The 26,657-nt window shown below is 38.8% G+C and overlaps 1 protein-coding gene across 1 annotated transcript in view; it reads left to right on the top strand.

The window, feature by feature from the left end:
* cpped1 (calcineurin-like phosphoesterase domain containing 1) overlaps positions 1 to 26,657 on the top strand; it is an 86,697-nt gene that overhangs the window by 32,887 nt on the left and 27,153 nt on the right. Inside the window, exons 3-5 of the mRNA XM_080872070.1 lie at positions 17,976 to 18,148; positions 18,923 to 19,054; positions 19,173 to 19,305. Of these exons, the coding sequence (XP_080728196.1) occupies positions 17,976 to 18,148; positions 18,923 to 19,054; positions 19,173 to 19,305 (438 nt within the window). The remainder of the gene's footprint in view (positions 1 to 17,975; positions 18,149 to 18,922; positions 19,055 to 19,172; positions 19,306 to 26,657) is intronic.

The following is a 26,657-nucleotide window of genomic DNA, read 5'->3' on the forward strand; positions in this document are numbered from 1 at the left end:
AAATTCTATAAATCCCACAACAATGATAGTGACATTTTCTGAAAGCCAGCAAAAATACCTACGTTTTGATGTATAATTTGTGGAAGTTGAGTGAAAATTGAGCAAGTAGCAAGAAGTTGTTCGGACATGAAGTGAAAATTGCAAAACCTTCAGTGACACACTGGAAGCCAAGAGCATAGCAACCATAACAACGCATGTATTTTGTGAAAAATCACAATTGTGCAACTGAAAACTTTAAGAGGCATAAAAGTAAAATGGTAAAAGATTTGAAAAAGCTGAATCATACATGAATAGCCCAATAATTTGTGAACATTTTAAAGTTTGAATGGTTGTTCTAGGTGAAAGTATGAGGAAGTAGTTAAGTTTCAAAAACAAGCAAAATTTAGCAGAATTTTGGAAGTTTCCCATTCATTTCAATGGGACAAATTAAAGGAAAAAAGTGGAATATTTTAAAAAGTATAATAGCAAAAAATAGCAAAAGTCATAGCGATCATTAGCAGAAATAGCAGAATAGTTTAAAATTTGAACGGTGAAAATCGGCTGAAAATTGTGGAAGTAGTTAAGTGCCAAAAAGTGTACGGAAGCAACTGGAATAATAATAAAGTATAAAGAATAAAGAGAAACAGGAACTCAATAGTGTGGATGCTTAAAGCATCCACACAACTAGAAAAATTTGCATTTCCTGCGAAAATGCAGTGTGGATGCTTAAAGCTGAAGCTGTATGCAAAAAGTAGCTGAAAAAGCTGAAAAGTTGCAGAAATTGTAAAAACTTTGCAGAAGAAAAAGAAGTTTGCTAAAATGGAATAACTTAGCAGAACTGCAATATCTTAGAGTAAACATAATACTTGGCAGAAATACAATAGCATAGCAGAACTTAGCAGAAATATTGTAACTTACCAGAAACATGATAACTTCTCAAAAATACAAGAATTTAGGAGAAATAGTATAAGATAACAGAAAGAATATATTTAGCCAAAAATACTTAAACATTACAGAAACACTATGATTTAGAAAAATAGTACAACAGAGCAGAAATATTGTGATTTACCAGAGACACTGTGATGAACTATGAATATTGTAATTTTAAATTAAGACTATGTTTTAGCACAAATATTATAATTTGGCAGAAATACTATAATTTAGCAGAAATACTATATTAAGCACAAATCCTATAAAAAGCAGAAATGGTATGATTAAGCATAAATACTACATTTAGTAGAAATACTTTGTTTTAGCACAAATCCCATAAAAAGCAGAAATACAGTACTATGATTTAGTAGAAAAACTATAATTAATCAGAAATACTAAATTTAGCAGAAATACTATATTAAGCACAAATCCTATGAAAAGCAGAAATAATATGATTAAGCATAAATACTACATTTAGCAGAAATACTATATTAAGCACAAATCTTATAAAAAGCAGAAATACTATATTAAGCACAAATCCTATAAAAGCAGAAATAGTATATTAAGCACAAATCTTATAAAATAGCAGAAATAGTATGATTTAGCACAATAGTAATAAGTTAAACAGAAAAATTGGAAAAGCAAAATGGACAGCTGAAAAAATGCTGAACATGCTGAGGGTCCCTCAACTATACTTGTTAAATGACAAAAATCTGAAAAAAAATTTATGACAGCCACACAATTACAAATATGTACACATGAGGAAACACACATGCACAGAGAGACACACACACACAGAGGGAGAGAGCTGCCGAATTTAAATCCACCAATCAGAGTGGCTGTTTACGTTTTCCCGCCAAAACAGGTGCATCTTTTTACACACGCAGCACAGAGAGGCACAGGATTATTGCAGTCTATTTCTCATAGTGAGGACTCCCCTCAAACAAATGACCATAATTTCCTAACTGTAGGGGCTAGAGCGGTCATTCTTACACCGTTTTGTTCAGAAGTGATTGGGGAATCTTCAAGTGTTGACAATTTATCATTCAAATATGAATTTTTAGAGATATATGACATGGATGACTTATTGACTTAGAAGCCACAAATTCCCCAATATGCAAATTTGAATGGCTGAGGCCACATATATGATTGGCTGGCTGGGAAGCCATGCAGGCCCTGATTTGTGGATTTGAATTCCTCAGCCCTGATATGATTGGCTGGCTTAGAAGCCATGAAGGCCCCAATATGCAAATTTGAATGCCTCAGGACACATATATGATTGGCTGGGAAGCCGTGCAGGCCCTGATTTGAAAATTTGAATGTCTCAGTCCTCAGAGAGGATTGGCTGCCTGGGGACCTGGCAGATATATATATAGAAATACTATGATTAAGCATAAATACTACATTTAGTAGAAATACTATGTTTTCGCACAAATACTATAAAAATCAGAAATACTATAATTTAGCAGAAATACTATATTAGGCACAAATAGTATGAAAAGCAGAAATACTATATTAGGTACAAATCCTATAAAAAGCAGAAATACTATATTAGGCACAAATCCTATAAAAAGCAGAAATACTATATTAGGCACAAATAGTATAAAAAGCAGAAATACTATAATTTAGCAGAAATACTATGTTAGGCACAAATCTTATAAAAAGAATAAATACTATAATTTAGCAGAAATACTATATTATGCACAAATCTTATGAAAAGTAGAAATAGTATGATTTAGCAGAAATACTGTATTTAGCACAAGTACCGAAAAGTACCAGAAATACTATGATTTAGCAGAATAGTAATAACTTACAAAATTACAAATATGGAGGCATATTGAAACAGAAATGCACAGAGGGACACACAAACACAGGCTCTAATCCAGTCAACCAGTCTAACTATATTCAATTTAAATCCTACAATGACATGCTGCCAAATAAGGGCAGGGTCCTCTCTCTCCCACTAAACACACACACACACACACACACACACACACACACACACACACACACACACACACACACACACACACACAGACAGACAGACACAGAGGGAGAGAGCTGCAGAATTTAAATCCACCAATCAGAGTGGCTGTTTACGTTTTCCCGCCAAAACAGGTGCATCTTTTTACACACGCAGGACAGAGAGGCACAGGATTATTGCAGCCTATTTCTCATAGTGAGGACTCCCCTCAAACAAATGACCATAATTTCCTAACCGTAGGGGCTAGAGCGGTCATTCTTACACCGTTTTGTTCAGAAGAGATGGGGGAATCTTCCAGTGTTAACAATTTATCATTAAAATATGAATTATTAAAGATATTAGACTTCTAATGCACCATAACTGAGCAGAGCGAAGCAAAAACTGCCTTGACTTGCCCTCAAACAACGCTTTCTAACTCTAAATCTATTTGGAGTATCGATATCATTCTTTCACCGTAAGAGACAGCAGGCTTTGGTGAACAGTCATAGAAATTTTCAGGTCTCTGTGGAAATCCAACAAAAAGTTATGACGAGAGAAAAAAGTGGTTCATTTCCACAGTTTGAAATCTGAAGAAATCTGAGCGAGGGACAAATTTCCTACCCTCAAACAAACGTAATTCATGGCCAAATGGTAATAGGTGAGAAAACAATTCTTGAATTGTGAGCGTCAGGAGTGTCTGAAGATATACCAGGACAAGTCTCATGTCTTAACTTTGCTTCGTTAAGGAGATATGACGATTCGAATATGCCTCTCATTACAGAAATCCAGCGATGATTTTGAACAAACTCTCCATTGACTTTGTATGGAGAGTTTTCTGACCTTGTGTTGGTCTGAGGAGATTTGCCAAAATTCTATAAATCCCACAACAATGATAGTGACATTTTCTGAAAGCCAGCAAAAATACCTACGTTTTGATGTATAATTTGTGGAAGTTGAGTGAAAATTGAGCAAGTAGCAAGAAGTTGTTCGGACATGAAGTGAAAATTGCAAAACCTTCAGTGACACACTGGAAGCCAAGAGCATAGCAACCATAACAACGCATGTATTTTGTGAAAAATCACAATTGTGCAACTGAAAACTTTAAGAGGCATAAAAGTAAAATGGTAAAAGATTTGAAAAAGCTGAATCATACATGAATAGCCCAATAATTTGTGAACATTTTAAAGTTTGAATGGTTGTTCTAGGTGAAAGTATGAGGAAGTAGTTAAGTTTCAAAAACAAGCAAAATTTAGCAGAATTTTGGAAGTTTCCCATTCATTTCAATGGGACAAATTAAAGGAAAAAAGTGGAATATTTTAAAAAGTATAATAGCAAAAAATAGCAAAAGTCATAGCGATCATTAGCAGAAATAGCAGAATAGTTTAAAATTTGAACGGTGAAAATCGGCTGAAAATTGTGGAAGTAGTTAAGTGCCAAAAAGTGTACGGAAGCAACTGGAATAATAATAAAGTATAAAGAATAAAGAGAAACAGGAACTCAATAGTGTGGATGCTTAAAGCATCCACACAACTAGAAAAATTTGCATTTCCTGCGAAAATGCAGTGTGGATGCTTAAAGCTGAAGCTGTATGCAAAAAGTAGCTGAAAAAGCTGAAAAGTTGCAGAAATTGTAAAAACTTTGCAGAAGAAAAAGAAGTTTGCTAAAATGGAATAACTTAGCAGAACTGCAATATCTTAGAGTAAACATAATACTTGGCAGAAATACAATAGCATAGCAGAACTTAGCAGAAATATTGTAACTTACCAGAAACATGATAACTTCTCAAAAATACAAGAATTTAGGAGAAATAGTATAAGATAACAGAAAGAATATATTTAGCCAAAAATACTTAAACATTACAGAAACACTATGATTTAGAAAAATAATACAACATAGCAGAAATACTGTGATTTACAGGAGACACTGTGATGAACTATGAATATTGTAATTTTAAATTAATACTATGTTTTAGCACAAATACTATAATTTGACAGAAATACTATCATTTGGCAGAAATACTGTTTCAGCACAAATACTCTGGTTTAGCACAAATATTATAACATAGCAGAAATACAATTATATAGCAGAAATGCTATATTTAGAAAGAAAAATATAATATAGCAGAAATACTGTATTTAGCACAAGTACCAAAAAGTAGCAGAAATACTATGATTTAGCAGAAATACTATGATTGAGCAGAAGTACTAAGATTTAGTAAAAGTACTTTGATTTAACAGAATTACAATTATGGAGGAGTAATACTTTAAAATGGGAGAAATAGCCTAAAGGGAAGAGTATTTGTGCCATGTAGTGTTAACAAGAATGGGAGGTCCATATTAGAAAAGCTGGTAAAATCATAAAAGTTTGCAGAATTGTAATAAATGATGAATATGAATTACTGGTCTGTGACAGTGTATTAATTTGTAGGAAAAAAACATGTTGACCAAGGTGGAATCGAACCCACGATCTTTGGCTTGCAGACCCGTGTCATTGCCAACTGCACCACTGGGAAAGAGAGCAGCCGCTTTGAAAAACAGGGTGATGAGCAGTCAGAATTAGATCGCGGTGAGAGGCGAAAAACGCCGTTTTTTGGAGTTACAAAACGTTGTGTAACTCAAAAACTAGGTGGACTAGAAGCATAATTCTTGTACTGGGTGAATCAGCGGACTTTGGTGTACTTTGACTGCGATTTTCATTGCTCTATGTACATCCGTCGCTGAGATATGACAAGAGAGGAAACGGAAAACCTCAGATATGATTGGCTGGCTGGGAGGCCGTGCAGGCCCTGATATGTGATATGTGTCTGAGTCCTCACAGAGGATTGGCTGCCTGGCAGAAATATATAGAAATAGTATGATTAAGCATAAATACTACATTTAGCAGAAATACTATAGTAAGCACAAATCCTATAAAAAGCAGAATGAGTATATTAAGCACAAATCCTATAAAAAGCAGAAATACTATATTAAGCACAAATCCTATTAAAAGCAGAAATAGTATGATTTAGCACAATAGTAATAAGTTAAACAGAAAAATCGGAAAAGCAAAATGGACAGCTGAAAAAATGCTGAACATGCTGAGGGTCCCTCAAATATACTTGTTAAATGAAAAAAATCTGCAAGAAAAATATATAACAGCCACACAATCAGAAATATGTACACATAAGGAAACACACATGCACAGAGAGACACACACACAAGATCCAATTCAGTCAACCAGTCTAAATATATTGAATTTGAAGCTTAGAATGAGGTCATCCCATTGAAAGCCTTTCTCTCTCTCTCCCTCTTTCTGTCACACACACACACACACACACACACAGGGAGAGAGAAGTAAGTTTCTAGGTCAGCCTGGGAGCTGCTGAATTTGAATCCACCAATCAGAGAGCCTGTGCACTTTTTCCCGCCAAAACAGGTGCCTCTGTTTACACACGCAGCACAGAGAGAGACACAGGATTTTTGCAGTCTATTTCTCATAGTGACGACTCCCCTCAAACAAATGACCATAATTTCCTAACCGTAGGGGCTAGAACGGTCATTCTTACACCGTTTTGTTCAGAAGAGATGGGGGAATCTTCAAGTGTTGACAATTTATCATTAAAATATGAATTTTTAGAGATATATGACATGGATGACTTGTTGACTTAGAAGCCATGAATTCCCCAATATGCAAATTTGAATGCCTGGAGCCCACATACATGATTGGCTGGCTGGGAAGCTGTGCAGGCCCTGATTTGTGGATTTGAATTCCTCAGCCCTCAGATATGATTGGCTGGCTTAGAAGCCATGAAGGCCCCAATATGCAAATTTGTATTCCTCAGACCACATATATGATTGGCTGGGAAACCGTGCAGGCCCTGATTTGAAAATTTGAATGTCTCAGTCCTCACAGAGGATTGGCTGCCTGGGGACCTGGCAGAAATATATAGAAATACTATGATTAAGCATAAATACTACATTTAGTAGAAATACTATGTTTTAGCACAAATCCTATAAAAAGCAGAAATACTATAATTTAGCAGAAATACTATATTAAGCACAAATCCTATAAAAAGCAGAAATACTATATTAGGCACAAATCCTATAAAAAGCAGAAATACTATATTAGGCACAAATCCTATAAAAAGCAGAAATACTATATTAGGCACAAATCCTATGAAAAGCAGAAATAGTATGATTTAGCAGAATAGTAATAACTTACAAAATTACAAATATGGAGGCATATTGAAACACAAATGCACAGAGGGACACACAAACACAGGCTCTAATCCAGTCAACCAGTCTAACTATATTCAATTTAAATCCTACAATGACATGCTGCCAAATAAGGGCAGGGTCCTCTCTCTCCCACTAAACACACACACACACACACACACACACACACACACACACACAGACAGACACAGAGGGAGAGAGCTGCCGAATTTAAATCCACCAATCAGAGTGGCTGTTTACGCTTTCCCGCCAAAACAGGTGCATCTTTTTACACACGCAGCAAGGAGAGGCACAGGATTATTGCAGTCTATTTCTCATAGTGAGGACTCCCCTCAAACAAATGACCATAATTTCCTAACCGTAGGGGCTAGAGCGGTCATTCTTACACCGTTTTGTTCAGAAGAGATGGGGGAATCTTCCAGTGTTAACAATTTATCATTAAAATGTGAATTTTTAGAGATATATGACATGGATGACTTGTTGACTTAGAAGCCACGAATTCCCCAATATGCAAATATGAATGCCTGAGACCACATATATGATTGGCTGGCTGGGAAGCCGTGCAGGCCCTGATTTGTGGATTTGAATTCCTCAGCCCTCAGATATGATTGGCTGGCTTAGAAGCCATGAAGGCCCCAATATGCAAATTTCAATGCCTCAGGACACATATATGATTGGCTGGGAAGCCGTGCAGGCCCTGATTTGAAAATTTGAATTTCTCAGTCCTCACAGAGGATTGGCTGCCTGGGGACCTGGCAGATATATATATAGAAATACTATGATTAAGCATAAATACTACATTTAGTAGAAATACTATGTTTTAGCACAAATACTATAAAAAGCAGAAATACTATAATTTAGCAGAAACACTATATAAAGCACAAATCCTATAAAAAGCAGAAATACTATATTAGGCACAAATCTTATAAAAAGCAGAAATACTATATTAGGCACAAATAGTATAAAAAGCAGAAATACTATAATTTAGCTGAAATACTATGTTAGGCACAAATCCTATAAAAAGAATAAATACTATAATTTAGCAGAAATACTATATTAGGCACAAATCTTATGAAAAGCAGAAATAGTATGATTTAGCAGAATAGTAATAACTTACAAAATTACAAATATGGAGGCATATTGAAACACAAATGCACAGAGGGACACACAAACACAGGCTCTAATCCAGTCAACCAGTCTAACTATATTCAATTTAAATCCTACAATGACATGCTGCCAAATAAGGGCAGGGTCCTCTCTCTCCCACTAAACACAAACACACACACACACACACACACACACACACACACAGGGAGAGAGCTGCCGAATTTAAATCCACCAATCAGAGTGGCTGTTTACGCTTTCCCGCCAAAACAGGTGCATCTTTTTACACACGCAGCAAGGAGAGGCACAGGATTATTGCAGTCTATTTCTCATAGTGACGACTCCCCTCAAACAAATGACCATAATTTCCTAACCGTAGGGACTAGAACGGTCATTCTTACACCGTTTTGTTCAGAAGAGATGGGGGAATCTTCCAGTGTTAACAATATATCATTAAAATATGAATTATTAAAGATATTTGACTTCTAATGCACCATAACTGAGTAGAGCGAAGCAAAAACTGCCTTGACTTGCCCTCAAACAACGCTTTGTAACTCGAAATCTATTTGGAGTATAGATATCATTCTTTCACCGTAAGAGACAGCAGGCTTTGGTGAACAATCATGGAAATTTTCAGGTCTCTGTGGAAATCCAACAAAAAGTTATGACGAGAGAAAAAAGTGGTTCATTTCCAGGGTTTGAAATCTGAAGAAATCTGAGCGAAGGACAAATTTCCTACCCTCAAACAAGTCCAACTCATTTCAGAACGGTAATAGGTGAGAAAGAAATTCTTGAATTGTGAGCGTCAGGGGTGTCTGAAGATATTCGGGGACAAGCCTCATGTCTTAAAGTCGCTTCGTTAAGGAGATATGACGATTCGAATATGCCTCTAATTACAGAAAGCCAGCGATGATTTTGAACAAGCTCTCCATTGACTTTATATGGAGAGTTTTGAGACCTTGTGTTGGTCTGAGGAGATTTGCCAAAATTCTATAAATCCCACAACAATGATAGTGACATTTTCTGAAAGCCAGCAAAAATACCTACGTTTTGATGTATAATTTGTGGAAGTTGAGTGAAAATTGAGCAAGTAGCAAGAAGTTGTTCGGACATGAAGTGAAAATTGCAAAACCTTCAGTGACACACTGGAAGCCAAGAGCATAGCAACCATAACAACGCATGTATTTTGTGAAAAATCACAATTGTGCAACTCAAAACTTTAAGAGGCATAAAAGTAAAACGGTAAAAGATTTGAAAAAGATGAATCATACCTGAATAGCCCAATAATTTGTGAACATTTTAAAGTTTGAATGGTTGTTCTAGGTGAACGTATGAGGAAGTAGTTAAGTTTCAAAAACAAGCAAAATTTAGCAGAATTTTGGAAGTTTCCCATTCATTTCAATGGGACAAATTAAAGGAAAAAAGCTTAATATTTTAAAAAGTATAATAGCAAAAAATAGCAAAAATCATAGCGATGTTTAGCAGAAATAGCAGAATAGTATAAAATTTGAACGGTGAAAATAGCATAAAAATTGTGGAAGTAGTTAAGTGCCAAAGAAAGCACAAAAAGTGGCAACTAGAATAATAATAATAAAGAATAAAGAGAAACAGGAACTCAATAGTGTGGATGCTTAAAGCATCCACACAATAAAGAATAAAGGGAAACAGGAACTCAATAGTGTGGATGCTTAAAGCATCCACACAATAATAATAAAGAATAAAGAGAAACAGGAACTCAATAGTGTGGATGCTTAAAGCATCCACACAATTAACTGTGTGTTGAGGGTGTAAAGGTCCTGTCTTGTAATTGTTAGGGAAGAAATGTATGTGTGTGGGTGTAAGTGTCAGTTTCAGGTTTAAATTTATACTGTAGGAAAACTGCGGGCTAAGTGGTGATGTCTTGGTATAACAAATGATCTTCCTTATCAAAGACTTGGGCAGACTGATGGATTTGTTTGCGTCTCATCGCAGTGGTCCACAAGGAGCGACCCATTCCCCAAAACGAAAAGTTGTAGAAAGTGTCTCATCTAACTTCATCATGTCATCCAGACCTTTACTGATAGCACGTTCCTTGATTCTAATTCCCTGTCTCCTCTCCTCCACAATCCCAACTAAACCCCCAAGAGATGCTTTCTCTTCTCAAGGACTTCCTTCAATCTCACCTAATTTTCTGTCTGCCATTGCCGCCTCTCCCTCGCTTAATTTCACTTTCCCGTGTCTTTCTCTCACTTACTTTCAAAGCTGACAAATGAAGAGGATAAAGAGTAGGAGGGGGTGGGGGCAGCAAAGGGAGGTGGTGGGGGTGGGGGAGCCAGATATAGAGCTGATTAGATTAGAGAAACATGCTGGACTTGACACTCTCCTAATGAGCACTACAAAGGATTCAAGCTGTGTCTCTGGGGGTTCTTGAAGGATGTTACGCATAATACAGCAGGGAGAAATGTTTAAGTACGCATGTACACGCCTGTGTGCAAAACTCTGAAAGGTGAAGGAGAGGTTGCCTTGGGACTTCCCTGTCCCCTCTCTGTATTTGTGGAAACTAAAGGTGTACTAACTGTAGGGCTGCTCAATTAATCGAATTTTAATCACGATTACGATCTGGGCTTTCAACGATCATTAAAAATGACTGAGCCGATTATTAGCCCCTCCCTCATTTATCCGCGACACCTTAAAGGCCGGTCCGTGAAAATATTGTCGGGCATAAACCATCCGTGGCGCAAAAAAGGTTGGAGACCGCTGATTAAGAGGACCCGAGGGAAGCTCGGAAAGCTAAGCAGAAGTTATTTGGAGAGGAGAGTGACTGCTGTTGGTTGAAAAGAGAGGTAAAAAAAAAAAACTTCAGTGGTGTTGCACACTATTTTATATTATTTTTTAAAGTCATTGTTAACCCTTTAAATCCGGTCAGAGCTGCACGCTCCATTTTGTGTAACTATTGTTAAATCCCTGTAGAACCTGAACCGCGTAAGCTAGCGCAATAATTTGTTTTGCATATGAAACCGGAGGAGTTGTACTTACATCTGATGCCATCAGCTTGTCCTCGGTCACGGTTTCCTTCCACATAAAGCTTTGCAAAAATTGCATAAAAAGCGCTTGCAGGAACAAAAACATAATATTCCAGAAACACGCTTTGCCGATCCGATCAGCTGTTCGTAACACTTCCCACAGTGAAACAAACGTCAGCGCGAACTGTCGCATGTCCGCCATTTCCTGGCCGAAACCGGAAGTGACGTCATTTTCGCGGAAATGTAGTTTTTTACTTGTAGGCCTTAAAAACCTCTACTGGTCATGTTTGACTTTTCTGAATAGTTGCTGGGATGCTTAGAGCTCGAATTGCACTGCTGGAAATAGTTTATTTTGATGCACCTGCTGTTTTCTTTGCAAATTTGCATCATAGGATTGTTTTTTTTGTTTTTCCTGCAGTATATAAAAATTGGTGTATCTCCAAAATAAAACTATGAAGACACTCAAAATAAATTTCCTGTTGTTGTAAACTATTTTTTGCAACTTTTTTGTATTTAAAGTTTTGAGGGATAAACCTCTTAAATTTCTCCAAGTAGAAATATATGTAAAAACAAAACAAAAACGATTTTCAATTTTTTTTGTAATTTATTGCACTTTTTTGCAATTAATGTAGTTACTATGGACTTAATGCATACATATTATTAAAATATGGGCTATAACAGTTATTTAGCAACTTGAAATGCTCCCACAAATGGCACTACAACATGTAAAAAAAATAATATAAGCTCTGGCGGACTTGGTTCTATAGTAGGTCTTAAAGGGTTAAATAAATATCGTCAAATAATCGCGATCTCAATTTCAGTGAAAATAATCGTGATTATCATTTTTGCCATAATCGAGCAGCCCTAACTAACTGCAGTTTTCTTGGGTGACTTAATTGTTAGTTTATTCTGTTTTGTGGTAAAAGTCTGACCTCACAGTGGATCAAGTGGAATCTGGCTGATTTCAATCACCAGTTGATTGACTCCAAAGAATTAAAAAAAACAGGGTTTTGGTGCCTTATCCGAGCCCAAATTATGGTAGCAGTGTGATTAAATATAGTAGTCTAGACATTCTTTCCGTGAGCCAATCCTCTGGGCCTGAAGGTCGGAACAGCAATAAACACTTTTGTGTTTTTGCATTGGCTGCTGCGTTTCAGGCATAACGTTGTCTTAATCAGATCTGGGACTGCTTTTTGGGTGACAGAGAGCTCCACTCAGTCCCTAATACTATCTTATAACTTTTCGGCCTGCTGCCCTTTCAAAGAAATTCATTTCAGACACGTCCATCAGTGATCCCACCTGTTGAGTTCAGTTGCAAGCTTTACACATCTTCATCTTTTTTGGTAAGGCAGCATTAGGTAAGGTCACTAGTACTGATGAGTCTGCGCTTTTGGAAGAACAAACTAATCACACTAATTGTAATGCACAGAGAAAACGTGAAGAGACAATGTTACCTTTAACCAGTGCAGGCTTAAAAATGATTGAAACTGTAGAAAATTAATTCTTGAGGTTATCTTTAGCAAAGAAATCGCAGCATGTTTCAGATGATAGTTCACAAGTTTTGGAGTTTAAAGTGTTTTTCTGTGAATTTTTTCTCAGCCATAATTAATGGTAAAAATACTCACTGTGGCTGCTTCTCAAAAAACCTTTACTTGTGTTCATGGAGTCCGGCTTCATGGTTCTGGACTGCAGCTATTTGTCCTGCTTATGAAGCTGTTCTCCACCCGAGTCGTGTTGCAGCTTGAAGCAGATCTATTATCACAAGCAGCAGTCCATGCCTGCTTAGTTAGAGTCCCATCCATGATGCTTTCAATGGTGTAACGAGAGATGCTCTGGAGAGGCAGCTGAATGTTAGCTTGGTTACCAGCAGCTAAACTTTCAAAATACCCTCACAACCACTTTATTGGGAACACCTGTAAATGCAAATATCTAATTAGCTAATGACATGGAAACAACTCGATGCATTTAGGCATGTAGACACAATAAGGTCATGATTTACTTTATGACCACAGTGTACCCATCTTCTGATGGTTGTTTCCAGCAGGGTAATATTCCATGTCACAAAGCTTAGTTTTTCTTAAACTAGTCACTTTAACATGGCATTGTAAACGGATGGCCTTCACAGTCACCAAATCTCAGTCCAATAAAGGACCTTTGGGATGTAATTTGTGGCTGCGCAACCAACAAATCTGCAGCAACCTTGTTGAATCTATGCCACGAAGCATTAAGGCTTTCCTTACTGGTCCAATCCAGTACTAACAAAGTGTACCTAATAAATCAGCCTGTGAGTGTAAATTTAAGGGGGCTGTCGACTAGTATTAGTACAGTATAGTTTGTACAGGGCAGATGTATCAGTTGCCAATATGTACTTGGGCAACTGTAGAAAACACTATTTACCTCATTTTGCGTTTGTGAGATTGTCTGAAGTATTTAATATAACATCTTCACTAAGATCTTGCCAAACACCAGTGCCACATCAGCACAAGCACAACATGTCGATGCATGCTTGAGTTAGTCACAAATATAGAGGCCACAAAATACAGTTGTTCAAGTGTAGAAAATGTATACAACAGCAAGACCCCAGGCACTGAGGACTCAGTGCAGCTTCGACAGCCAGTCTTTAAAGGAAATTGAGAGAAGTGCTTACAGTGTTGGACAGGCTCAATGAGAACCTGCCAAAGTCTCCTGTCAGGTTTTAAGAATCAGTGTTGCAATCTCATTAAGTGAACAAGGCCTTTCAGTTAGAGCCCCACGGGGAGTGGAGAGCAGCATTGTGTTTTTATTTGCGTATACCCTACATGTGCTGCATATTGCAGGGAGGAAAGTAGGGCAAGACAGTGCTGGCGTTAAAAATGTTTGTATGAAATGGAATTTCTCACTATTTCTTATATATGAAAAATCCTTATCATTTATTTCATTTAGTGATGCACAACACATCTGCTTTAACCACTTGCTTTAACAAGCAAGATATCTTAAATGCAGATGGGGCTTGGATGAGGATTGGTTCGAGCGTCACAGAGATTGTTGATTCATGCTTGTACTATGTCAACAGATGGCTGTAATTGAGGGCAGGCAGGTGGTGGTGTGAGGAAGCAGAAGGCAGCACAGCGTCCCTGCCACTGTGTGTCGCAACCAGTGCTATTTATTCACATTTATTTATCAGGAGAAACGTAAGTGTGGCTAGATGCTGTTGTTGAGCCCAAAATCCAGTACATTTGATAAGTGTGAACGTTGCATAGGGTAGTCGAGCACAGCGTGACAGTCAATCTCAAAGGGCAGAGGACGTCAACATTTTTCGACTATTGTTGTCGTTCTCTCCGGTCTCACAGAGACACTGGATGTTTTACAACATATTTGGAAAAAGCCTCCATTTCTGCACCACCTCATAAATCTGTGCGTTTTTCCGATTTCGACTCTCGCATCTGCTACCGTGCATGACAGATGAGGTTTCCAGACAGACGCGAGTGTCGAATAAATCCAAAACAGCGGTGGAAACTTGAAGTAGTACTCAATTATAAAGTTAGCTGTACAAACTTTATCAGTTGTTTTACATTTTCAAGCCTGTTCAAGTGCTCGATAGAACCTCAGTCCCAGAAATGTTGGGACACTGCGCAAGATGTAAATAACAACAGAATGGAATGATTTGCAAATCTCACAAACACAGATTTTATTCACAGTGGAACATAGAAAACATGTCAAATGGTTAAACTGAGTCATTTTACTGCTTCATGAAAAATATCAATAATAGCAAGTCGTCTGAAAAACATTGGGACAGGAGCAATAAAAGACTGGAAAAGTAAGTGCTGCTAAAAAGGAACAGCTGGAGGAACATTTTACAGTTAATTGGTTTAACTGTTAACATGTCAGCATATGATCGAGTATAAAAAAAGAGCATCTCAGAGATTTTCTGAAGTAAACATGGGCAGAGGTTCACCACTTTGGAGAAAAACTGAATCTACAAATGAAGGAAATCTCTCATCATCAACAGAGCATAATGTCCTCAAATGATTCTGAAAATCTGGAGAAATCTCTGTGCATAATTGACAGGGTCGAAAATCAGAAGTGTATTCCCGTGATCTTGTGCGCAGGCTCAGTCAGTGAGCAGTTTCCTGCAACATCAACAAATGCAGGTTAAGGCTGTATCATACAAAGAAGAAGCTTTATGTGAAAATGATCCAGAAACACTGCTGTCTTGACTAGATCCAAACTCATTTAAAATGGACCGAGGCAAAGCGGATAACTGGAAAGCATGGACACCGCGTCTTCTGGTCTAAGAGGAGAGAGACTAGCTGACTTGCTATTAGCATTCAGATAAAAAGCTTGCATCTCTGACGGTAAAACCTGTTCTGTAAATTTACACCTTTTATCTTCTACAATTTAATCCCAAAAAGACATGCTGACAGATTTCTTTCATTTATTACAGCAGCATTTCTTTGTCACGTAGCAAAACTGAGACTTGCTGTTGAAATTGCACTTTTTCTTATATTAGGATATGTCAGGGATTAAATATGTAGTTGCATTGGATGTGTTGTGAATAATCTATTGTGAATGACATTGTTTTTATTTACATTTTGTAAAGCGTCCTAACTGTTTTTTGGCATTTGTAATCGAAGATAAGAGTATGCAACATCAACACACACACACAGAGGAAAGATCAATTGTATCTAATGTGGAATCTCCCTTGATTACCTATTATGTATTCACATTTAGGCGATGTCAAGCATAAACATGTTTTGCTATTCCACTGAGCAAATCCACTGGAGCAGCTGACAAGGTCAGGTACCTTCCTAAGGGGCATATTCATGGTGCTAAAATATACAGTAGACTGATTCTCATTCGCCAATCCTAAAGAAAATGACCTCATGCAAATTAAAACTTGTAAATAAACGAAGAAAATCAGGTACTGTAATCTGTCTGTAGCAGCAAAGTTGCAGAGAGTGCTATCAGCTGGAACAGTTGCCTAACAATCTTTGCGCCCCCGGTTTTTCATCTAAACTTCATTAGTGAGACGGCCTTTGTTTGTATGTAATTGTGGCAGCGGTCAAATATTGTGAAATAATTAATCCGCTTTGTTGTGGCTTCAGCTGTCATTTCCTTTCATCAGGATTATACTTGAAAATATCAGGTCAACAGGGAACGAAAAAAGCAAGTTTGAGTTTGTGCTGGCATCAGAGAAAAACCACTTATCTACTTATTGATAATTTGTAAGGCAGTTTTATTCATGCAGAACTAAATTATTTTGATGTCATTTGTGTTTCGCACAAATTAAATTTTTTGCTTGTTTTCGTGATAGTTGTGGAATATCTTATAGGATGGCAATTAAATTCTATCTTGGAGCAAAACTAACAACTCATTTGTTTTGGTGAGTAACATTGAATAAAAATCTAGCATACTTACAAGGAAGCTCAGTGGGCTACAGTTGAATTTGGACTCATTTTAGCATTAAATTCCAAATAAATGTCAAACTCTCCACCTGCACTCATCCACAGCGACATGGTGTTGCTGTTCAATAGTTCAGAAGTAATTTGACTACACGGTCAATAGTACCATGTCCGCAAAAAGAAAAGAAAACTGAAAGTATTACTAGTGGTACTATAATGATGTTATGAAAGTGGGCCCAACCAAAAGGACTATTCACTCCATGATCATGAACAACAAGTATATTAGATATTTTACGTTTGGAAGCTTTACCTGCAGAGGAGTACCAAGTGACAGCTCCAGGATGCATGGTGGTCCAGTGGCAGTACTGTTGCCTCACAGCGTATGGTCCAAACTCTGGCTGGCACCTTTCTGAATACCTCCTCAAACAGTCTGAAAATATTAATGTTTGGTTAATTAGCTCTAAATTAGCCGTAGTTGAGGGTAGATAACGTGCTTTTGTTGCGTAGATTAAGTCGATATGTGACTTGCAGTCTACAAAGCACCTTAAGTGGTCAGTAAGATTGGAAGAGCGTTGTATAAACGTCAGTCCATGTTTTCCCTTTTAATGTTTCTTAAACTCTACACTTTCTCCCACTGTCACGAATAAGATGTTCTTTGGGGAAAGGCTCTTATGTAATGAGCCCTATCTAAATATCCGAGGAAAGATTTGCTCCAAAACTAGGCCAGTAAAATAATTACTCAGATGAATAAAAATGAAAAGAAATATGAGAGGGAAGAGAGAGAGAGGACCGGGGATAACACAAGAGCAGGGGCTGATGGGTTTGTTTGATATAAATTCAAAGTTATAAATAGATTTGAGAGTCACCCATTCTCTGCCCTTTATACACTCTGGGATTGAATTAATTTGGCTCAGAACATTACCCATTTTTGGATGTTTACCCTTTTTGTGAACTCCAGGCTTATAGCACTTTTAAAATTTTTGGGGGGGGAGGTGTATTTAAAGCAAATAGCCTCGTATGTCTTCACAAACCTGAATCTGGAAAGCGGTCTACACAGCTGTTGCCTGCAACATGTGGACCGAGAGGATACCGCCAGAGCACCACTAATCATGTCAGTAACCATGGTGATATGAAGTCGAGCTGTACTGAGCATTCATCATCCTTTGAGCGCTCTCATCATCATCCATATAATCTCTCTCTCACTCTCACGTTGTCCTCATTCACACTTTTAGGCTGTCTTTGGCTCATTTCCACCCGCATACAGTAGAATGCTTTTCTTAATCAAACATCTGTTTTTTTAGGTCCAGGTCGTAAATTGTTTGGTTTTATGTTACCTTTAATCATATGTGTGACAGTAACACATGCCATGTTGACAATAGGTTTTCTGTTATTCTTCCTTTAGGTACACCCTTTAGAGAAGGTCAGGAGAAAGATCTGAAGGCAGCCTTGAAGGGGACCGATCCCTCCATTCCTCTGGTGTTTGTCAGTGGAAACCATGACCTGGGTAACACCCCCACTCCCAGCACAGTGGAGCAGTATTGCAGGGAGTGGGGGGATGACTATTTCAGCTTCTGGGTAAGCAGACACAGCCTGTAGCAGTGGTTGTTGGATGAATGGAATATTATAATGACGGGTACCTGCGAACACCATCTCTGCTCTCACAGGATTAAGAATAGCAAAGGACCAAAAACCCTGCACCTGTTTTGGTGTGTGACATTAAATATGTTTTGGTTCTATTTTCCTCAGCATGTATAGCTAATGTCATTTAGACTACTTTTGTGCATTAGACTTCCCTGTACTTTGATATTGCAGTTAAAAAATATATGTATATCACGGTGTGGTCCAGTTTTTATGGTGGCCATTTAGACCTCTTTTACCAGAAGTTGCACAAGGGAGCTTTGTGATGATGCATATTTCAGTTATAGCAACTGTTTCTTGGTAACATAACAAACTTTGATGTGGTGCCATGGGCACACAGTTGGTAAACTTAAAAGCATTACTAATTAGGATTGCAAAGTTTTTTTAGAGTCTTATTAACATAAGACCAGAATGCATAGTATATGGACAGTATATGGTTCCTTAAAGGCCTTGCAATTTGGGACATGGCTAATGAGTTTTATACATGTAGTTTAAAATGCATGCCAGAGGTATTTTGCTAAAATTCTGCATGGTTGGAGTGTTTTTGCCACACCGCATTCACCAACATTTTTATTTTCAGCAGTTAGGTTTTGGATAATCTATAGGAATATAATATTAAATTGGGTGTAGGGACGGCAGATGAAATGGGAAATAATTCAAGTTGTTGTTTTCCTCTCTTGTTTTCTTTTTCTCACACTTTTGCCGTCTCAGGTGGGCGGAGTTCTCTGCCTGGTTCTGAACTCCCAGCTGTTCTTCGACGCCTCGGCCTGCCCTGAGCTGAGGGAGGCTCAGGAGGCCTGGCTGGAGGCGCAGCTGAGCAGAGCATCCTCCTCCTCTTCTACGGTAGGATGGCATGACCCCAGCGTGATTGAGCCTTTTTAAGCCATGTGGGCACATCATTTGAATTTCTGTCTTTAGAGATCTTGTGATGTAATCAACGCTCACATCTGTCTCCATTTAGGAACCTAAACCCAAACACATCCTGATATTTCAGCACATTCCCCTGTACCTAAAGAGTCCTGATGAAGAGGATGACTACTTCAACCTGCAGAGGACAGTCAGGCAAAACCTGCTGGACAGGTTCAAGAAAGCAGGTAGGAGACCAGAATACAGAAAATTATGGGGATTTTCTGATTTCCTCTGGTTAAAAATTGGCAGCCTAGTTCAGGTTTGTGCATTTGGTTAGAATTAGAAGTCGCAGAATAGATAAATCAATTTTACTATCTTAAATGTCAAGCATCTCTGGCTTCCACAGCTCTGAAATAAGAGCATTATTATTTGTTCTTTTCTTTTCTTTTAGAATAATGGATTTAGGCCAATGTGAGTGGTCTTAAGTTTCTTGTCTTAATACGCCTTAGCTGCTATTCCTATTAAACCTGTTCATTTTAAGCATATCTCACTGAAGCACAGTTAAGATCCCAGCCCAGAGGATTAATATGTCATTATCCAGCAGCCTCAGGAAGAGCTGTTGGCACACACACACACACACACACACACACACACACACACACACACACACACACACACACACACACACACACACACACAATGCAGACATAATTGAATTAATTATTCCATTCACTTCCTATAAGGAGAATAAATCCTTAATCAATCCATTGTTGTAAGCTTATAAGAGAACGATACAAAAGTAGTGGGCAAAAAAGAAAAAAATAACCCTCCCTCAAGGACAACACGTCTTTAGGCAGAATCTCAGCGAAGGTGCGTCAGCCAGCTTTGCGCTGCTGACTGACAGCAGCCACCACTCAGTGCCGAGCTTTTCAATCATGCATCAAGGTGACAGACGGTGGATGGTTTTAATTTCATTATCCATCCATTATTTCTGCACATATTTAACCATGTTGGCCCGTCTTGGTCTGATGACCCTTCTCTCTCATAATTGATCTCTCCTCCAGGGCAACACTGCTTAAAATTTTAAAGGGCAGTCTCTACAAGCTTTTTCTTATCATGAGCAGGAGGGTATTGCTGTAGAATGAGCTGGTGCCCTTTTTCTTACCCGCACTCTTGTGCCCTGCTAGCAATTATAAACACGGGCCACATACAGAGCAAGCGCTCCATGAACTACGAGCACGTAGATTCATACTGACAACAGACGTGCAGACGTGCTGATTTTTAAATATATGGTATGATTTTCTCAGGCGCTTAAGTGCGATGTGTGATACTCCTTTATTACAGCAAGGCAAAGAATACTCAGTATCCATGTTTCCTCTGACTCTTATCTATACTCTTATCATGAGTATAAGCCTTTTTCCCTTCTTCAGATGAATGCGCTGTCTGAGAATTTTTCAGGTCAGGGGTGTCAAGGGGTATTTTCAGTAATCAGTCTGAAGTCAGATTGTTGTATAAGAAAGATGAACTATAGATATGTGTCTGATCTAAAAAAAAAACGAAAAAATCTGGTTTTCCAGATTGGAGAACAAGATGGCTGCTAGGGTGCAGACACACAGCTTGGCAGGTCCTGTGCGTTTGCCAAAAAACCATCTAAAAACCCCTGGATCTTGACATCAACTTGTCTTTTTGTTTTTATACATTTTTATCTTCTGTGGAGTTCGACATGTCCAAGAAAGCTGGATAATTATACCACTTTCCCAGCCAAATGGAGTCAACATCTTTTGTTCACAAGATTCTTGGATTGTGGTCATGCTAGACCACCCCCAGGTAAACATGAACAATCAAATATACCACGTCTGTCGCTGGAGATTCTGAAACTTGTTCTGATGCTACTTTTGGCTGGTGATATAGAACTAAATCCTGGACCTAATTCAAACATCAGTGATTTGGACTGGCTACAACTAATTAGCCTAGTTAGCCTAGGCCTGCCTGGGCCTCCATTTCAGCTTCCTGGGCCTCCATTTCAGCTGCCTGGGCCTCCACCTCGGCTGCCTGGGCCTCCACCTCGGCTGCCTGGGCCTCCACTTCGGCTGCCTGGGCCTACATTTCAGCTGCCTGGGCCTACATTTCAGCTGCCTGGGCCTACATTTCAGCTAGCTGGGTTTTCACCTCAGCTGCTCGGGCCTCCACCTCGGCTGCCTGGGTTTCAATCTGGGCTGCCTGGGCCTCCAACTCAGCTGCCTGGGCCTCCACCTCAGCTGCCTGGGCCTACATTTCAGCTAGCTGGGTCTCCACCTCGGCTGCCTGGGTCTCCACCTCGGCTGCCTGGGTTTCCAACTCGGCTGCCTGGGTTTCAATCTCGGCTGCCTGAGCTTACACCTCAGCTGCCTGGGCCTCCACCTCAGCTGCTCGGGCCTCCACCTCAGCTGCCTGGGCCTCCACCTCAGCTGCTCGGGCCTCCACCTCAGCTGCCTGGGCCTCCACCTCAGCTGCCTGGGCCTCCACCTCAGCTGCCTGGGTCTCCACCTCAGCTGCCTGGGTTTCAATCTTGGCTGCCTGGGCCTACACCTCAGCTGCTCGGACCTCCACCTAGGCTTCCTGGGCCTCCACCTCGGCTGCCTTGGCCCCCAACGCGGCTGCCTGGGCCCCCATCTCGGCTGCCTGGGCCCCCACCTGCTGTACCCAAACTACAGTCTCCAGTAAAGGGTTTCTCATCATTAAATGCTCATAGCATTGTCAACAAAAGGACAAGAAATCCTGCTATTAAAATTTACAGAGGAACAAAGATCTGCAAGACATTTAATCAGGCTAAACTAATCTGGGACACTAAAAATAAACCAAAGGGGCTTCTATGTGGACACATTAACATTCGCAGTATGTTACCAAAGCATGAGCAACTGGAACATATTCTAAGCAATTCCAATATTTCTATTTTGGGTATCTCTGAATCTTGGCTCACAAGTTCTTCTTCTGAGTCTGCGGTTGTCTTTCCAGAATACACAGTATTCAGAAGGGATAGAATTGGAACAAGAGGAGGAGGAATACTTGTGTATGTAAAAAAACACCTGGATTGCTCTTTACTTAGTTCACCAATAGATGTCGAAATAGAACATATTTCTGTTAAAATCACTCTTTCCCCAGAAATGTCATTTACGTTGATCTGTTTATATCGCCCTCCTTCCGCAAAGAATATTTTTTATGAACAACTACAGATATTACTTAAATATCATGCTATAAATAATAAGTCTAATGAAATAATTGTAATGGGAGATTTTAATGTCAACTGGGACTGTGAAAAGGACAGAAAAACACTCAAGGACATAATGGAGACTTTGAACTTTACTCAACACATTGAACAACCCACAAGAATAACAAGACACTCTAAAACTAAAATAGATCTGGTTTTCAGTAATAAGCCCGAGCGAATTATTAAATCTTATAATTTTATCACTGGTATTTCAGACCACAATTTTATATTATTTTCTTGAAAACTTATAAAATCACGGGTTAAGAATGACTTTCAAAGTTCATCTAATAGGAGATCCTTTTATGAATTCATACCAAGAAGTCAGCGACAAAATGTAGCAGAAGCATTAGCATCAGTTAACTGGGAGCCTTTATTGTGTAGTGATGATCCACAATTCTGCATATGTTATATCAACATACTCCATTAGAGGTCGACAAAAAATAAAGACAACATCTAATTTGCCCTGGTTAAACAAAGAGTGCAAGAATTTAATGAAAACAAGAGATCAATTACTAAAGCAGTTCCTGAAAACAGGTCTAACTCTGGATAGACAGAGATTTACTTCAATGCGGAATAAAGTAACAAGAAGTTTGAGACAGGCCAAAGCAAAATTTTTTATAAATATAATTGAAAGAGCCAAAGGTAATGGTAAAGTTATCTGGCAACACTTAAATAAATTACTTGGCCGTCATTCAAACAAAAGCAAAAATACAATTGAACTTTATGTAAATAACTCTATTGTTAGAGAGCCTCTATCTATTGTCAGTAACTTAAACACTTTCTTTATTTCATCTGTTAAGGAGATCAGTCAGAGCTTTGACTCAGTCGTATGCTCTGATAATGTGAATGATGTTGGTCAAAATTTGTTCACCGTCACTCATATTTCAGACACTGAAGTTGCTAAACTAATTACAGGTTTAAAACAATCAAAAGCACTTGATGTATATGGTATTAACACAAACTTCCTAAAGGAACATATGGATTTGCTTGTACGTCCAATAACTCATGTTTTGAATATGTCTTTCAAACACTCCATTGTTCCAACAGATTGGAAAATTGCTGCAGTTACACCAATTCTCAAAGCAGGTGTGAAGACTGACATTGCTAATTATCGCCCCATAAGCATACTCCCGGTCGTATCTAAAATGGCTGAGAAGTGGGTGGTTAAACTCCTCACTGCTCACCTAGAAAACACCCAACCCTCATTACATCCGTTGCAGTTTTGCTTTCGGGCACATCACTCCACAGATACTGCCCTGTGTATGTTAGTGGAGAACTTGAAGAGCTTGCTGGACAAGCGTCCCTGTGTTGGAGCTGTATTTTTAGATCTGAAGAAGGCTTTCGACTCTGTAAACCATCAGATATTGTTGTCCAGATTGACTCAGTTTAATATCTCCAGTCAGGCTCTTCAGTGGTTTGCCTCATATCTCTCACACAGGAAACAGTGTGTGGTGTTAGATGGGGTTAAATCTCCATATTTAGACTGTGATACAGGGGTTCCTCAAGGATCTGTTCTTGGGCCCTTATTGTTCTCTCTTTTTATCAATAACTTACCTGAAGTCTGTCCAAATATATTTACTCAAATGTATGCGGATGATGCAGTTATATATACGCAAGCAAATAGTGTCCAGCAGGTGGCAAAAGATCTTACAGCTGCTTTAGCATTAATGCATAGCTGGCTGGAGGACTCATGCCTAATGTTGAACACCTCAAAAACTGTCTGTATGTAGTTTTCAAAACGCCCCTTAAACTTGAAGCAGTCAAACATATTCCTGGATGGAGTAGCGCTTGAATTAGCTCCAGAATTTAAATATCTTGGGGTCATTCTAGACCCAACATTATCCTTCAAGAGTCACATAAATAGTGTCCCAGGTACTTAAATTTAACAATTGAAATTTTAATCATATACGTAATAATTTAAATATGAATGTTGCAAAAACTTATTTTTACTCAATGATCATCTCTCATATGGACTATTGTTTGACGTCCTGGTCACTTGCTTGTCCAACAACACTTAAAACTATTGAAAACATTTATAAAAGAAGTTTAAAACTACTTGACAAAAAACCGACTTCCCACCACCACTGTCATGTGTTAAAAAAAACATAAATTACTGAACTTCAATAACTTAGTGAAACTTAAAAGAGTGTGTTTAATATACAGTGGGGCAAAAAAGTATTTAGTCAGCCACCAATTGTGCAAGTTCCCCCACCTAAAATGATGACAGAGGTCAGTAATTTGCACCAGAGGTACACTTCAACTGTGAGAGACAGAATGTGAAAAGAAAATCCATGAATTCACATGGTAGGATTTGTAAAGAATTTATTCGTAAATTAGGGTGGAAAATAAGTATTTGGTCACCTCAAACATGGAAAATCTCTGGCTCTCACAGACCTGTAACGTCTTCTGTAAGACGCTTTTCTGTCCCCCACTCGTTACCTGTATGAATGGCACCTGTTTGAACCCATCATCTGTATAAAAGACACCTGTCCACAGCCTCAAACAGTCAGACTCCAAACTCCGCCATGGCCAAGACCAAAGAGCTTTCGAAGGACACCAGGAAAAGTATTGTAGACCTGCACCAGACTGGGAAGAGTGACTCTACAATAGGCAAGCAGCTTGGTGTGAAAAAATCAACTGTGGGAGCAATCATCAGAAAATGGAAGACATACAAGACCACTGATAATCTCCCACGATCTGGGGCTCCACGCAAGATCTCATCCCGTGGGGTCAAAATGATCATGAGAACGGTGAGCAAAGATCCCAGAACCACACGGGGGGACCTGGTGAATGACCTGCAGAGAGCTGGGACCAAAGTAACAAAGGTCACCATCAGTAACACACTACAATGGCAGGGAATCAAATCCCGCAGTGCCAGACGTGTTCCCCTGCTGAAGCCAGTGCATGTCCAGGCCCGTCTGAAGTTTGCCAGAGAGCACATGGATGATACAGCAGAGGATTGGGAGAATGTCATGTGGTCAGATGAAACCAAAGTAGAACTTTTTGGTATAAACTCAACTCGTCGTGTTTGGAGGATGAAGAATACTGAGTTGCATCCCAAGAACACCATACCTACTGTGAAGCATGGGGGTGGAAACATCATGCTATGGGGCTGTTTTTCTGCCAAGGGGACAGGACGACTGATCCGTGTTAAGGACAGAATAAATGGGGCCATGTATCGTGAGATTTTGAGCCAAAACCTCCTTCCATCAGTGAGAACTTTGAAAATGAAACGAGGCTGGGTCTTCCAACATGACAATGATCCAAAACACACCGCCCGGGCAACAAAGGAGTGGCTCCGTAAGAAGCATTTGAAAGTCCTGGAGTGGCCTAGCCAGTCTCCAGACCTCAACCCCATAGAAAATCTGTGGCGGGAGTTGAAAGTCCGTGTTGCTCGGCGACAGCCCCAAAACATGACTGCTCTCCAGAAGATCTGCATGGAGGAATGGGCCAAAATACCAGCTACTGTGTGTGCAAACCTGGTAAAGACCTATAGTAAACGTTTGACCTCTGTTATTGCCAACAAAGGTTATGTTACAAAGTATTGAGTTGTATTTTTGTTATTGACCAAATACTTATTTTCCACCCTGATTTACGAATAAATTCTTTACAAATCCTACCATGTGAATTCATGGATTTTTTTTTTCACATTCTGTCTCTCACAGTTGAAGTGTACCTCTGGTGCAAATTACTGACCTCTGTGCAAGTTCCCCCACCTAAAATGATGACAATCGGTGGCTGACTAAATACTTTTTTGCCCCACTGTATAAAGTCTTACACTCCCTTGCTCCACCACCACTAAAGCAGTTCATTAGGCATAAAGAAAGCTCAGACAGGACCACTCGAGCTTCAATCCGAGGAGACTTGTTTATACCCCACAGACGGACAGCATTTGGGCAGAACGTCCTCTCTGTCAAGGGAGGCCATCTGTGGAACGGTCTTCCTCAACCCATTAGAGAATGCTCTACACTCAATTTGTTTAAGGCAAAGGTTAAAAACTGGTTATGGACAAATCAAGTGTGTGATCATGTATGAGTTGTATAGTTTTAATGTTTTATTTGGGAACAGAATGGTGCGTATGTGTACGTTTGGTGATGGAGTTTTTATTATGAATGAATGATGAATTTTTATGAATTATTATGTCTATTTTTTATGCTTGAGGACAACAGATGGAAATTAGCCCTTGACTATAATCTGGTATGTTTACATTCATGTAATTTTTTTTTTTTTTACATTTATGTTCATTAACATGCACTGTCCTAAATAAATAAATAAATAAATGTATGCATAACAATTAAGTCGATCTCTGCTCTGAACATATCTGTGAATGTGTTCTTTCTCCTGCTCACA

Source organism: Rhamphochromis sp. 'chilingali' (assembly GCF_963969265.1).
Source record: "Rhamphochromis sp. 'chilingali' genome assembly, chromosome: 22".
NCBI classification, from domain to species: domain Eukaryota; kingdom Metazoa; phylum Chordata; class Actinopteri; order Cichliformes; family Cichlidae; genus Rhamphochromis; species Rhamphochromis sp. 'chilingali'.